Source organism: Peromyscus maniculatus, chromosome 7 (assembly GCF_049852395.1).
Source record: "Peromyscus maniculatus bairdii isolate BWxNUB_F1_BW_parent chromosome 7, HU_Pman_BW_mat_3.1, whole genome shotgun sequence".
Classification (NCBI taxonomy): Eukaryota; Metazoa; Chordata; class Mammalia; order Rodentia; family Cricetidae; genus Peromyscus; species Peromyscus maniculatus.
The window spans coordinates 115,543,668-115,560,216 of NC_134858.1; the positions used below are offsets into that span (position 1 = coordinate 115,543,668).

The 16,549-nt window shown below is 38.3% G+C and overlaps 1 protein-coding gene across 1 annotated transcript; it reads left to right on the forward strand.

The window, feature by feature from the left end:
- Positions 1–310: 310 nt before the first annotated feature.
- Azi2 (5-azacytidine induced 2) lies at positions 311–16,439 on the forward strand. The gene is given in 8 exon segments (XM_006970241.4): positions 311–445; positions 4,440–4,660; positions 6,827–6,952; positions 7,420–7,519; positions 8,311–8,459; positions 12,224–12,318; positions 15,666–15,787; positions 15,790–16,439. Coding segments are annotated over 7 exon segments (849 nt in total). The 5' UTR covers positions 311–445; positions 4,440–4,444; the 3' UTR covers positions 15,831–16,439.
- Positions 16,440–16,549: the final 110 nt, after the last annotated feature.

The following is a 16,549-nucleotide window of genomic DNA, read 5'->3' on the forward strand; positions in this document are numbered from 1 at the left end:
CAGGGCAGCGGGCGCCGGCCGCCCCGGTGCTGGCGCGCGTGCTGCTGGGTAACGGGCCTGCTCGGGAGGCCCCGGGCCGCTCCTGCTCGGCTTGACTGTGGCCTCCGGGGCTCCCGACTCCAGGCCCGCGGGAGCCGCGGCCGAAGACATGGGACTCCCTCGGTGCACCCGTGGCGGCCACCGAGACGGGGGAAGCGGTGGTGTCTTCGAGGAAACCGGAAGCCCGTGGTGACCCCTGGCGACCCGGTTTGTTTTCAGTCGGTTTCCAAACACTGGGGAAGCGAAACCCGGTGGCCTTGGGGGCGGCCCTACGTGGCCAGGGTTCAGGGTGAGTGGATCGATCGCTCGCTCGCGCTCGCCAGGAGGGTGCAGACAGCCGGGGCCCGCCTAGTGCCTGTCGCCTGGCCAGACACACGTCGTCTTCCGTCCCCGGCGTCCCTCTGCGGTACGGAGCGGCCCGCTGTAGCATCCCTCGTCCCTGCCGTCCCCACCGCCCCGGTACCACCGGCTCTTTCCTTCGCCCTCGCTGCCCCTGGATTGCTCGATTTCTGTCGGCGCTCTGACTGACTGGGAATGCTTTCAGTTTTATTTCCTGCACTGAGGTGGCATTTATATCGGGAAGGGAAAGAGGGACGTGGGTAGTGTCGATGGCGTCTGGGCAGTGACCATCAGTCTAACTTGTCTTTCAGTCCCGTTTTTCGGCTGTGTGGGAAGGTAGGCTAACACTCTATAGTCCTCCTCACGAGGAACTCAGTACTCAAAAGTGAGATAAAATACCCATGGAAGCTACTAGAAATCAGAACATAAAATTGCTCAGAACAAAATAATGTAATGATCAAAAACATTGACGTATTGGGGTTGAAATTGACCTCTACTCTTTAAATGCAGAAGGGAACTGAATTTTAATTGGATTGAACAAAATCTTAAAACAGTTTAATTTCTAGTTCTCCAAAAACGTTCTCGTTACCCAGTCCGCGGTGATCACTCCATCTTCTCAAGTTGGGAATAGTTGGGATTATTCTCTGGATGGCTACAAAATACTGAATGCCCTAAGGTTTGTAAATAGTCGTTCTCATGCAAATGCAAGAGTTTAATATCTAAGATCCAGCATGCTGTCATGGGAAACGGCAGTGGATTAGATCAAAAGCCTTGGGATGTAGGCATTGAATTTTCCATCTGTTCACTTAACACGAGTTAAAGGTTAAGCCTCTTACTCTTGGCTTCCCCCTTTTTTCTTTTGCTGAAATTCAGTGCTCACTTTCCAGATACAGTTTCCAAGAGCTCTGCTGGCTCTGAAGTTGGCAACCCGTTTGCATGTTTAATTACTTCACCTGTAAATTGAGACGTGCTTTCCCATCTGAGTGTTTTTACATTGATTTAAAGAATTCTTTTTTTTTTTTTTTTTTTTTTTGGTTTTTCGAGACAGGGTTTCTCTGTGTAGCTTTGTGCCTTTCCTGGAACTCACTTGGTAGCCCAGGCTGGCCTCGAACTCACAGAGATCCGCCTGGCTCTGCCTCCCGAGTGCTGGGATTAAAGGCGTGCGCCGCCACCACCGCCCGGCGATTTAAAGAATTCTTAAGAACTACCTATACCTAGTTCATTAAAAGATGAAGCACACATTGGGCATGGTGGTACATGCCTTAAATAATCCCAGCACTAGGGAAACAGGCAGGCTGATTTCTGAGTTCCATATCAGCCACTGCTACACAGTGAGAGTTCTTCAGGAAAAGATTAGGTGAAACCCAGTGTCTAGAATATAATTGCCTCTACCAGAAGTGCTTCATCAATGCTAACACAGACCATGGTCGTATTTGCTGAGTGAAATAATGGAATTTAAAAAAAAATCTCTCAATAGGGCCAACATAACTTTAATGTCACTTACCTGAAGTGAAGTTACGTTTCATTGTTAGAAAATAATTATTAATAATATTTAATGTAGGTGCTTAGTTGCATGAGATACATTATTTTAGAAGAGTGTAAAGAAGGCTGCTCTTCGTACTATGCTATACTTGAATCTTAAGATTCCTCAGCCATAGCCAGGCGATGGTGGCATACGCCTTTAATCCCAGCACTCAGGAGGCAGAGCCAGGTGGATCTCTGTGAGTTTGAGGCCAGCCTGGACTACAGAGTGAGTTCCAGGAAAGGCGCAAAGCTACATAGAGAATCCCTGTCTCGGGGAAAAAAAAAAAGATTCCTCAGCCATAAAAACTGATCTCTGGACTGAGATTCCTTAGCCATAAAAACTGATCTCTGGACTGAGATTCTTTAGCCATAAAAACTGATCTCAGTGAGTCAGGATCATAAAAATGAAAATGACATTTTTCATATTACGTATCTGATATTGCTTAAGCTTTTGGGCACTTAATGAGTTACAGAGCATATGGTTGATGAGGTACATAGATTAAGTGTTGGCATCTTTTTAAAGGGGCACTTTTAAAGAATCCCTTTTAAAGAAGCAGAAGCCATTCCTACCCCTAATTATTTAAAGTGAGAAAAGGAATAATATGTTATTTCCTGGTTCTTTGCCCACTGTTTAACTGACCTATATGCAGTGGGTTCTCAAATATCCTAACTTTTCAGAGATAGAAAGCCACTGGAAATTCTAAACAGTATTCACTTCAGAAGATAATACACAATAGGCCTTAATTCAAATCCCAGTTCAGTCACATGCCGCAGGTATGATTATAGACAAATTTACTCACCTCTTTAAGGCTCAGTCTCCTTGACTGTGGTATTGGCAGCTCTTTTCTTGCAAAGTTTAGTGTAGCTATATTTAGCTTATCATCCAGTTTCTGGCAAAACTGTGAGTTTCTTTTTATCTGTTCAGGTTCCCATTCTGTAGCTGGATTAAAAAGTTGCCTTCACAATATAATGAGGTGGTCTCTTCATGATATATCCAACTCTGCCGTGTATAGGTATGAAAATTGAGGTCCAGAGAGCTGAAGTGACTAGTGTGTAACCAGGGTGATAGATGATAGACTAGAATTTGAGTTTCTGAATCTTAGGCCATTGTTCCATAGTGTTCAACCTTGGCCAGATTCTTACTGGGAAAAATTACAGTCACAACATTCAGAGTGTTTATAAAGAATCTAGATTTGGCCTGACCACTAGGTCCATCTCCCACCTTCTGCCCAGCTCCCAATGCAGGCAGGTAAGAGCTTCCCAATCCTCCCCAGGCCCAGACCGCTCAACCCAAACTCCCCCATTCAACCCTCTTGAGGGCATGGGCAGATCTGAGCTTGTCTCAACCTTGGTCAGAGAAGTTTCCTTTTGCAGTGGCCAGCAGTCACTGGTGAGATCCATACTGGGTCAAGTGATGAGAATAAGAGACTGAGTGCTCAGCCCTGCTTGGGACATCAGCACCAACAAGGTGCAGAGAACAACATGGTAGAGAGGGGGAAAGAATGGAAGAGCCGAAGGAAGGAGAGGAGGGCTGTGAAATGCTGCCTTTTAGATGCAATCATGATCTAGCAACTTTTATTGCCTTACAAGACTTAATCCCAGTGTGGATGGGGGTGGGGGACATAATCTTTAGGCTTTACCCCATATTCAGGTGGAGAGTGACAGGCGGGAGAGACAGAATCGATTTTTACTAAGGATATGGCCAATGTTCCAGTGGATGGCCCACATGTATGCACATATGGACAACACACTTGCACTTGATTTGGATTATCAAAAAAAAGACATGTGTGAGCATGTTGAGGGGTATGGAGAGAATTAGAAGGGGAAATATGGGTAGATCGTATGTCATTGTATATGTGCATACGTGTGGGCCATCCACTGGAATGAAAATGCAAAAAGCTCAGGTCTTTAAAAGTATTTCTTGCCTTTGTGGAGCAATTTAGAGTGTTTGGTTTTAGCTGATTTTAGAAGATACTCAAATTCAATAAATTCTATCCATTTAGGGTAAGATTGTTATTTAAATAAGATGAATAGTGTAGATACTGTTTTTACCTCCCCTAAAATTAGATTGCATAGCAGCACTTATGTATATATATAGTTATTATATATAATGTCATATATATTATATACATATATATAAAAGGTTCTTTTAGGTAAAATAGTAGTTTACAGTTTTTTTATTTAGCTAGGGATCCAGCTCAGGACTTGATACATGCTTGGCAAATGTTCTACTGCTAAACCATACGCCCAGTCTAATTTCACACCTTCATAGAACTTTATAGTAATGGATCTAAGTGCTTGATCTAGAATTATTTTTCATCCTTTACAGTATAAAAGTGGTTATTAATATCTCCTGAGCCTTAACAACTTACCCACTAAGTCACGCTGCCCCTGAACCTTGGATTAGAACCTAGGTAGCTGTGCTTATAGCAATTGCCCTATGTTGCCTTTAAGATTTTTCCAGTATTCACATTGTAAATAGACCTTTTCTTCCTGCTCATCCACCAAGTGACCTTCCCTCTCTCTCATCTCCATAGCTGCCATGGACACACTAGTAGAAGATGACATCTGCATTCTGAATCATGAAAAAGCCCACAGGAGAGAGACAGCGACTCCACTTTCGGTGTACTCAGGAGAGGAATCCGTTGCTTCACATTTTGCCCTTGTCACCGCGTATGAAGACATCAAGAAGAGACTTAAAGATTCAGAGAAAGAAAACTCTCTCTTAAAGAAAAGAATAAGAGCTTTGGAAGAAAAGGTAGTTTTTGTTTTTGTTTTCCCTCATTTGATTATGTTTGACATAAAAAAAATCCAAATATTTGATATTTTAACTATTTTCTAATCTGTCTTCCAAGACTAAGTAAGAGTTCCTAAATTCTTTACCATTAAGCTATGTCACATCAGCTATACCCTATGCTCAGTGATACTGTAGAATAGGATTTAACAACTTGAAGGTTTTCTGGTCCAACTTTTTTTTTCCTTTTTTTCAGATTGACTACTGTCATTGCTATGTAGTGAGGCCAGTTTTTTCCCTTGTTTCCTTGTTTTTGTTTTGTTTTGGTGTGTGTGTTGCACATGCATGTGCACCTGTGTGTATTTGAAGGTCAGAAGTCAACCTCAGGTGGTGTTCCTCAGGAACTATTGACTTTCTGTTTGGAGACAGGCTCTCACACTAGGTCATAGGGGTTACGAATTAGACTAGGCTGCCTGGCTGTGAAGCCTGGGGACCTCCTGGTTCCTGTCTCCCTGTTACTGGGGTATAAGTGCACATCACCACATCGGGGTCTGAACGTGAGGACTGAACTCAGGTCCTCATGCTTATGCAACAAGCAGTTCACCAAAAGAGCGGTTCACCCAGCCCTGGTAGATGTGTGTAATTAGAATTTCGGGTTTGTACAGAAGAAGAACAAGTAGCCAGACAGGAAGTATAGGCAGGACTAACAGAGAGGAAAATTGAGAGAACAGGAAGGCAGAGGGAGACACTGCCAGCCGCCGCCATGACAAGCAGCATGTGAAGATGCCAGTAAGCCACAAGGCAAGGTATAGATTTATAGAAATAGATTAATTTAAGATGTAAGAACTAGATAGCTAGGAGCCTGAGCCATTAGGCCAAACAGTTTAAATAATATAAGCATCTGTGTGTTTATTTTATAAGTGGGCTGTCGGACTTTCAGGGCTTGGTGGGACTCGGAGAGAATACTTTCCAGCTACATACTAGTAATGAAACTGTCAAACCGGGACCTTCTTTGAAATTGCTTCACTGTCTTTAGTAAGCTCTTCGCTAGGACCGGGCCCTTTACTTCTGCATTCTCTTGGATTTCCTCAGAAAGGAGGAATAACACTTTAAGCTGACAATGGCATGTGCTTTTCCATGCTGAATGATACATTTCTGAATATTATATGAGATAGCTAAAATACAGTCTAAATCATCAGACTTAACTTGATTTTATATGTTGGAATTTTTCTTGGTTGCCCATTTATTTATGGCATTTTAAAGTTTTAATTAGTTTATATTTCATATTTCTTCAAATCAGATTTGTATTTGTAGCTTACAAAAAACGAGAGTTTCTACAAATGGTAAAAGAAGTGAGTTAAGTAATTTCCCTGTATTTAAAAACTTGAGGATGGGTGTTGCTAGAATTTATTTTTTTTAGGAATTTTTTATTCATTTTACATACCAATCACAGATCCCCCCCTCACTTCCCTCCTCCTGACCCTCCGGCCTTTCTTCAACCCATTCCCATTCAATAGAGGCAGGTCCAAGTCCTCCCCACCCCCTGCACCAAGGCTGTGCAAGGTAGAATTTTAATTTAATTTGTTGGGATGGTAAAACTAAGAAGTCATTTATTAGTATTATCATAATTTCTTCTCATTAATTTTAACTTAGTAATTAAGTATATTTGTCATATTGTTATACTGAAGGTAACTTGACAACTAATAGTAATGCTTTTAAAATTCAATAGAATCATGGAATTTAGTATGTAGTTAACATACAAAATCTGTACATTGTGATCATCAATCCTATTAATTTCAATTGCTAGAATAATGCAGGGTTTAATGAAATGGTATGTCTAGTCCTTAAGAAGTTGACTCTGATTTGATCCTTTTCTGATGATAGAAATTAGATACTATAGACTTGGAAAATAGTGTGATGATTAAGTTTATTATTAAGTAAATAGTACAAAGCACAGATTACTGATGAGCAAAAAACATGTGTTGGTTTTTTGTTTGTTTTCTTTCTGTATTATTTGCCTTGTTGATGAAGATTGTGTGGGAGTGAAATATTCATTTAATTATAGGTAAAGGTAGGCTTTCTCCTTGCATTGCAGTAATTAGAGTAGGAGGTAGAGCCACCAGAAGATGGTCTTGGTCGGTTCTGCAGAATACCCACTGAAGATTTCTCCCCCTAATTTCATACTATTAGCTTGTTGGAGCTCGAGTAGATGAAGAAACAAGTTCTGTGGGACGAGAACAAGTGAATAAGGCCTATCATGCATATCGAGAGGTTTGCATTGATAGAGACAATTTGAAGAACAAATTGGAGAAAATAGTAAGTTAATTTGAAAATAATACTTTATATTTTAATTATTTTGTCTTGCAAGAAGTTTAGAATTAAAAGGTTAAACATTTACATTTATTAATTAAACAAACTATACATGTTCATGGCATAAGGAAAATTCAATAATTATATTTTCCACTAATATACAAAAATAAATTCTTAGTATTTAATCATGTTAAGGACTTAAAACCTTCTGAGAACCACTAATTTACTTTGAAAACTGTTATGACAAGGCTGATTTACTCATTGTGGGTGTTTGGTTTGGTTTGGTTTCTAATCCAGTGAGCAATGATGTCCTAAGAGAGAAACAAAAAAGTTAGTGAGAATCAGGGTTCATTTTCCCATCTTGCTTTTAAAAGTTAGAATGAGGTTTATTCACCATTGACCTAAAAAGTAAGCTATGAGACAAAGCTAGAAAGTTTATTGACTGTAATTTGGCATTTTCCCTACTTAACCAGAATAAAGACAACACTGAATCTTTGAAAGTATTGAATGAACAGCTACAGTCTAAAGAAGTAGAGCTTCTGCAGCTGAGAACAGAGGTGGAAACGCAGCAGGGTATGCCACTTACTTATTATGAATGTTCTCATAGAATTCATCCATCTGTGCATTTGTGTGCTGTACTCATAATCAGTTTCCTACATCTGTAGGATAAAGGCTTAATTTTTTCTGTTCCTTTTTCACACAATCTTACTAACTTTTCTTTAGCTGAAAATTGTACTTTTCCCACAAAGGATGTGATGTTTTTATTCAAGGGTAGTATGTGATGGATAAAGTAGAAGAGGAAAGAGAGAAACCCCATCTTCCCCAAAGCTCTCACCCACTTGGCCTTCATACTGAACCTATTGCCCTCAGTTAAACACATTGTTATGGAGTAGCTTCATTGTCTTTAAAATTTTTTTCTCCCTGAAAATTGATGAAATGTATAGATGAGATACTGAAATGGAAATTTTGTCTGAAAGTTAGAGATAATAGTCGTGTTCCCATCAACAGTCTCATGAGACAACCAAAAGAACTGCCTGTTGAGAGGAGACCTTTTGGTAGAGAATTAATGTGCCATCTTTCCAGGTAAATGATGGGGACTTTTTGGAGATGGAGAAGTAACGGACTAAGTTGAAAATAATGTAGGATCCAGCTGTAATAAGTTTCCATTGTCAGGTGTTTATGAGTAAAATTGTTTCGACATGCATTCTAGACCTGTCCATCAAGTTGCAAACTTTGATGGAGTACATGATGCTGAGCCTTAGTAACCTTACTGGTTATTTATTGACATTTTACCAGTGTCACCTAGGAACTGTAGTTGGTATAAAAAGCAAAGATAACTATTTCATTGTCTATCCTTTTTCTAGTAATGAGGAATTTAAATCCACCTTCATCAAACTGGGAAGTGGAAAAGTTAAGCTATGACTTGAAGATCCATGGTTTGGAACAAGAGCTGGAACTAATGAGGAAAGAATGCAACGATCTCAAAATAGAGCTACAGAAAGCCAAACACACGGTACTTCAAAGTCATTCAGTTGAGAACTTCCTCTACTTTGGGCACCATATATAGGTTTTGTCACTAAGTACTAAATTATAGGTCTATAATTATAACCATAGAGTGTTGTTCACTGCAACTAATATTTCATATATTCTATACATTCATTCTTACCCCAGAATATAGTTTTAATACTTGATTTAAAATATATGTTGGATTATATATTAGTTACTTTTCTATTGTTTTGACAAGGCACCATTACAAAGGCAATTTATAAAAGAAAGCATTTAATTTGGGGGCTCAAGGTTCCAGGTTTAAAACCATGATCATCATGTCCAGAAACATAGCAGTAGGCAGGCAGGCGGGCAGGCAGGCAGGATGGTGCTGGAGCAATAGCTGAGAGTTTCCATTTGATTCACAAGCACAAGGCAGAGAGCTATCTGGGAATCCTATGGGCTTTTAAACCTCAAATCCCACCCCCACCTCACCCCCAGGAGCACACCTCCAACAAGGCCACATTTCCCATTCCTTCCCAAACAGTAGTAACAGCAGACTAAGCATTCAAATATAAGAGTCCCTGTGGGCCATTCTCATTCAAACCATCACAGGTTATTTTAATTTTTTCAAAACTTCCTTTCCTTAAGGTTCCTCTAATTTTGGATGTATCTGAAATTTTTAAAGAGAACTTAGTTTTAACTTTTCCGTTTTATTTAACCTAACAGTTTGGTTAGTTTAGACATAAGAGACAACATTATAGAATTCGTGGGTATGGGGGGGACCCAAACTTCCACTAACAAACATAGCCTGTTTATTGTCAGAAGATTCAGAAAACATTTGAGAATTCAAGAACATCAAACTGGGAAGTGGAAAAAAATAAATGTTTACATTTTATACATAAGAGTTTTTCATGTATGCCATGTGATCATGGGAATTTGGCTTATCATTGTGTTTTTATTAAATATGGAAATTAGGAATGTCTTTTTAACTTTCAGGAAATTTATTTTCTGTGGGCGTTAAATATCTCTGTTTTCCTAAATGTTAAGTTAGGGGTTGTATAAAGAGGTTAGCATAGCACCTGGACAGAGTATATTCAGTACATACATTAACACAAACAGAAACATATTTAGAGTAATTCAGGAAGACAGTGTCTGTTTGTGTGTGGTGGGGGGGTGGTCAAGTTGTGGTTCTTACTACTTACTCTGTTCCACTAGGTGGTGCTAGGGAATAAATATGCTTTTAGTTTATATCTATCATGCTAGCAGTTCAGAGAAACAGGTTATTAGAAGTACAAGAAACTTTTAAAACCATGATGTTTTATGTCCTTTTAAATCTGATTAGAATCTTCTTGGATATAGAAATCTAAGAATGATCTGAAGAAAGAAGTCTCTGTTCACACGAATAACTTGTATCTACTTGGCTGTGTTCTTTAAATGCTAAGACATTATTTCATGTGACACATACTTTAGGAGACCTTCTAGGGTGTGGTCATACTAGTAGTGCTCTGCTTTTGACTGTTAGCAGCAAACTCGGCTACTCGTGTTTGTTGTTAGGAAGGTCAGCAGCATTTCAGAAGCAGCTCTGCTGGGGTTTTTCCAACCCCTTATCCTAGCCATCTACATCAGAACAGTTGATTCTGAGAACTCAGACAGCCAAACTGGTACAAAAAGCAGTAGATCAAAATAAATACCAGTGTGGAGTCCTAGTGTTGTGCGATGTATTAAAGGTTCCAGGAAGGCTATATTGCTGGGACATGGGGAACCTGAAGTGAATTCCCAGAGTGTGGTCTTAGAACAGTGCAGCCTGCTTACTTGCTATGAGGAGTTTTTGCATGTTAGGGACAATCCTTTTGAGGATTTTTATTTTTGCTGGTTTGGATTCAACTTTTCTGCCATGTTAGTAAATGTAAAACTACTTTCTTATCCTAACAAGATTTATTTTGTATTGTCAGCTTTAAAGAGAAGGTTTCTAGTAAGCATATGTGTTTTAAGTATACACTGAGGAGCCTATTTTTTTAATTAATGATACAAACTAAAGGGGTTCTGAGCATAGTTTTATTTCCTCTGGATACCAGTAAAGAACAACCCCAAGGATGCCTCCAGTGCGAGTAGTCAGACCTCCCTGATTAATTGCTCATTCTGTCTCTCCTCCATAGACTGTCCACACTGCAGTTTGTCACAGGAAATTCAAGGGACCCAACTGTTTTCAATCCTAGACTGTGATGTATCAAATGTGGGATGTGTGGAAAGTCCTAAGAGATTTTCATTGTTACACCAAAACATAGCATTTAGATGGTAGCCTTACTCTGTATCCCAAGTTGGCCCAGAACTCACTCTGTGGCCCAGGCTGTCCACAAACTTATGGTACTTCTCCTCAGTCTCCCAAGTATTGGAATTATGAGAGTGAGCTACATGCCTGGTTTATAATTTATGTTATGTAAGTAATACTGAATAGTAAATCTTTTTTATTTTTCAGCTTATACCAGCAGTTCCTGCTGATAAATTAATACCTCTGAGATTAATGCTTGTTATAGGCTCTTGATTGAAAATGCACTGTGAACAAGTATGACACAGAAGATCCTGAATATATTAGATTTATTTAAAAGTATCTTTTATAGGTGTGGGTTTTTTTTTTTTTTTTTGGTTGGTTGGTTCGTTTAGTTTTATTTCGTCATACCAACAATATAAATAATTAAAACTGTAAAGGGTGTGGGGACTTTCAGAAGCTCTTGCCAAGGCCAGACCTTGAAAGGGAGTGTGGGAAGCATAGTCCTGAGCTGATGACACAGTGCCAAACCCCAAATCAAACTCTCTGTTATCAGTAGAGACAACTAGAAACCTCTGCTCCATTTACTGAAAATGGTTCTTTCTAATGTAACACAGTGTTTGTTAAAATCATACAGTGTTTGTAACCTCTATTCAGTCTCTCCTCTTTGCCCACAGCAAGAAAAAGTAAAACCAGTGGGTCCATATGCATTTCATGAAAAATAAAACTCAATAGCATTTATCAAGTGAGAACACTATTCAAGCATAGTTCATGGTTTTGTTTTGCTTTTTTAAGATATAAATACATTTCCTGAAATTGGAATCAATTGCTTGTACAGTTTTTGAAAATAGACTAGAATATTTGAGCACACAGGAAAGTTCTTACCAGGTCAGTCATTTTATGAGGAAATGTATGCTGTCTTAAAATAGTAACTGGTTCAGAGCACTGCCTGTTCTTCCAAAGGCCCTGGGTTCAATTCCCAGCACTACATGGTGGGTCACAACTGTCTGTAACTCCAGTTCCAGTGGACCCAACACCCTCACACAGGCATACATGCAGGCAAAACACCAATGCACATAAGATAAAAGTTAAATAAATTTGGAGCAGGAGATGGCTTGATGGTTAAAACAGTAACTTGTCTCAATTTTTTGCTGTTATTTTGTACAGAAATAAGAAATACCAAAGAAACTCCCATTTTTCATAGAATTCATGCAGATATACCTTAAACAGTAATGTGATGGATATGTTACACTTCTGATATGTTCAAAAGTTATGTTTTATAGGATTCCAAACTCACGAGAACATGTTTTAAAGAAAATGAAAGCATGAACACTCCAATAACTGCAAGTGATTTAGACATTTTGGGGATAGGTGGCAGTATTTCATTAAAATTGAGCCTGAAATCTAGTCTTACACTTTATACAATTATAAATATATTCTGTGTATGTTGAAACATCTGTGATGATGAAAAAACTGAGAAAATGGAACTAATTCCTTTGTTTTCTTTGTTAAATACATGACAGGGGCCATCTCAGGAAGAAATTCTGCAGGACAGAGATCTCACCAGACCGAGCTTGCCGAGAGAGGAGCATGTCCCACACCAGGGCCTTCTCCACAGGTCTCCCGTTGTGCTTTCTACCTTTAAGATGTGGTTTAACTTGAAGAGCAGCAAATACTCTGGTGCTGGCTCTAATCTCTGGTTATAATATATTCATAAAAATGATTTCATAGTTACTTACCAGTAGGCTTGACCTGATCTGCTGTGCTGTACTTATCAAAAATATTTGAAAGACATTTGTTTTAGAGAAATTACAGTTGTCAAAGTACACATCTTTTAATTCTGTAACAAATACCATACTTTAATTCCTTTAAGGCAGTGGTTCTCAACCTTCCTAATGCTGCGACCCTTTAATACAGTTCCTTGATTGTGGTGACCTCAACCATAAAATTATTTTGCTGCTACTTCATAACTGATTTTGCTACTGTTATGAATCCTAATGTAAATATCAGATATGTCAGGACTCCAAGGTTGAAAACCGCTGCTTTAAGGGAATGTAGTAAAATTTCAACGGCTAAAGAAAATTTTCATATATATATATCTGAAGTAGAATCAAAGATGAGTAGGTTTTTGTTTTTGTTTTGTTTTGTTTTCATGAGCAGTGTTCATTTCATTTACAAAAAGGTTGAAAAATAGTGTTGGTCAAGAGAACAGGACTTCACAGTATTCTCTAAACAGGACATATAATGCTTTCTTAGGATGCAGACAAATGAGTTCCAGAATGCCAAAGATAGAGGAGTGAAAGAACCCAGGACTACCTCCCCAGAGGTGGCCCCAACCCACAATGAATTGGACCCTTTCACACCAATCACTAATTAAGAAAATGCCTTTCAACCTGATCCTATGGAGGCATTGTTTTCAGTTGAGGCTCCCTCCTCTCCAATGACTCTAGCTTGTTGATAAGTTAACATAAAACTAGCCCACACAGCCATTTTGCCAGGATGGTATGAGAATGTGATTAAGTGCCTAGCACATAATGAATGCTTAGCCATCATTATTCTGTGTTGTTTTTCAGGACTCTCAAGTAGAGGGATTATCATTGTAGTACTCAAACTGCTATATAAGTTCTTTAGAGGCAATTATATAAATGAAGTATTTTTTTATGTCATTTAAAGCAAGTTAGCTTTACACTCCCATTTAAGAAAGTAGGGCAAAATGGTAGGCAATCCATGCGTAGCCTCAAAAACACTTAATAAAACACCCAGTACTCATCAGGACTGCCTGGAACCCTATTAAGAATTTGAGAGATAACTTGCCTTTTCATTTCTTATTTAATGGCTTCAACATTTATTCACACACATAATTACCAATCATTTTCACATACTTTAAAGACTCTAAGACTTTGTTTTCAAAGAGGAAGAGTTGTAAATAGTAATAATCTTAGATATTGGGGTGGTGGTGTGGACATGTGCTACAGAGCCTGTGTGGTGGTCAGAGATAACTTAGTCCATTTCTCAGCTTCACTCTTTCTTACCTTGGTTCCAGGAGGTAAACTCAGGTCACTTGTCAACCCATAATCTTAGGGTTTTAAAATGTATCTTTTTATGTGCACGTGTGTTGTGTGAGCCTGCATGAATTTATGGCGATTATGGGTGTGCAGGAGCCTATGGGAGGCAGAGGGAGGGCATTGGGTCCCTGGAACTGGAGTTACAGGTAGTTGGATGCTAGGAACTGAATCCTGGTCCTCTGCAAGAACAGTAAGCACTCTGAACTACTGAGCCATTTCTTAGGTATTTCTCGTGCACAATCTTATCTATCTTTTTAATCTGTAATTTTAGTGTAGGTGACATTAAAAGCAGAGGACACAAAGGTAATTTTGGTGCTTGTTTCACCTTGTCCAAATTTTTAAACAATCTTCATTAAATTAAAATTTTAAAATGTACTTTAGGTATTGATACTAATACCTTTATAATCATCTTTTACTTGACATGTACTTGGTGTTTGAGTACCCAAGTGTCATCATGAATATTTTTTTTTTAAAGTCAGGTACAGATTCACCATATTATAACAATAAATTATTTCCAAACTATATAATTCATGATTGTGTGCCTGAATTAGCACATGTATAGTACTTAACTTGCTGCTTTATTATTTGAGTGACTCTTTGAGAAACATCCAATGCCCAGAATTATACATGCAACCAGCAATTTTCTTCACATTGTAGACAGACTTCATTATGAAACAGTCATTGTAAAAAGCATCTCCAGTGGTTACTAGTTCTGAAGTAGAGCTGGTTAAATACACCAGAGGTTAACCAAAGATACTTAAAATACTAGATTTTTCAAAGCAGTATAGTTTGTTGTACTGTTTATAATACAAAAATAGCAGTCCAAGTAGGATAGAAATACTCCATCAAAGAGGTAAAAATTTACCTCACATAATTTAACCTAATTGTTTTTAAATATCTATTGCTTCTGTAATTAGATACTAGATTCAGATTTCAAGGTTATTCCTCTTAAGTTTAAGTTGTGTATTAGATAGAAAAAAAAATTGAAGCATGAAGTAGCATGTTTGAGTTTTATTTCCATACCATTTACATTCTTGAACCTGTAATAGTGGTGGTTCTAATATTATGAAGTCAGTTCTTATATTGACTAATTTGTATGTTACTGTGCAGTAAAGCAAGAGGATGTGCTGAAGATTTCAGTTCATTTAGTTGGCAATTAAGAAACTAAAGAAAATCATGAGCCTAAGAGGATTTAATGGAAAATAAAAGCTTTTAAAATTAGATCTAAAACAGTTTCAGATTTGGAGGTAAAATCCTTTTAATTATAAAACTATGGAAAGGCATTTTGAAGTTTTGTTTCCTATAATCTGCTTCTCTAGCTGCTGCTTAGTTATGAGGAAATCATGTGACTCCTCATGTCTTGTGCTGTCATGTCACATTGGTTTAGAACCAACAGTATGAGACAGCCCAGTCAGACATAAAGAATGTAATGCATGAAACCTCAATTTTGTCTTAATGTGGTCTTGGATTCTACTCATCACTTCATTTCACAGTGTCAAAACAATCCAAAGATAAAGACAATTCAAAGACCATACATGAATGAATGCAATTTTATTCTTGATCACATTGACAAAGGAAGAACATATTCCTTACTAGTTACTAATTATATTAACAGTACTGCACATTATTGGCTAAAATAAATCCTTGGTTCTAAGAGACGGTAAGAAACTCACTGGTTAGAGTGTTTATCATAATCTGTTTGTTATAGTAGTTATTGCTTGAAATTGAGGCAGTGTTATCTCTAGGTGTTTTTCACTTACATTCCAATTAATTATTTTTTATTTTCATTTATATTCTCATAAAACAATATAAATATAAACCTGCTTATTTGTATTGTTATTCCCCTTTAGGCATAAAAAGGACCAGTGCAGTATAACTTGTTTTTAAAATTCCATTGCAGTGATAATATGCAGCATGCATACTGGGAACTGAAGAGGGAGATGTCTAACTTGCATCTGGTGACACAAGTGCAAGCAGAACTACTCAGAAAACTGAAAACCTCAGCTGCCGTTAAGAAAGGCAAGTACTGCTGGCTGGAAGTGCTGAGTCCAGCCAGACTGCCTGAAGAGCAGCTAGCTACTTTATCTTATCAAAACCTCATCCTGTGACTTCGATACGCAGTCTCTACTGCACACCCATTCCATGCTTTGGCTTCAGTCTCTAGCTGGTCAGCTTCACACATAAAAGTGTTGCTGGTATTTTTTCTTCAGTACTATATTCTTTTCCCCTTGTGGCTTTTATCAGCCAAGTGTTGCTTATATGTGTAAGGCCAAGGTGTTAGGTTTGCTCTAGTTGGCTGTTTACCACAACTATATATATTCAAAAAGAACTCCAGACCAAAGTTTCATTTCAGTACTATCAAGTATACCAAAGTCCTAGCTTTTTATTTTCAAAACAACTTCAATTCATTTAGTTCTTGACATCTTTTCATAGGCTTTCCTTTCCATACAGGATGTCTGATTTGAAGGCAGACTCAACCAAAATTTTTCATTGATTTCTTTTTATATCCCATTTTGGACTAAAGCTTTTGGGTATTATGTTAGCTAGTAGCAGGTCCTTTTGCCAGCGCTGTTTTTGCATCTTAGAAAACAATGAGTGTGTTTGCACCTCACATTGCAAGATAGGTTTACATCTGAAACGTACAGTATGCATTTAATCTTAAATTTGACTTTTCTTTTTTTTTTTTTTTTTTGTTTTGTTTTGTTTTTTTTTCGAGACAGGGTTTCTCTGTGTAGCTTTGCGCCTTTCTTGGAACTCACTTGTTAGCCCAGGCTGGCCTCGAAC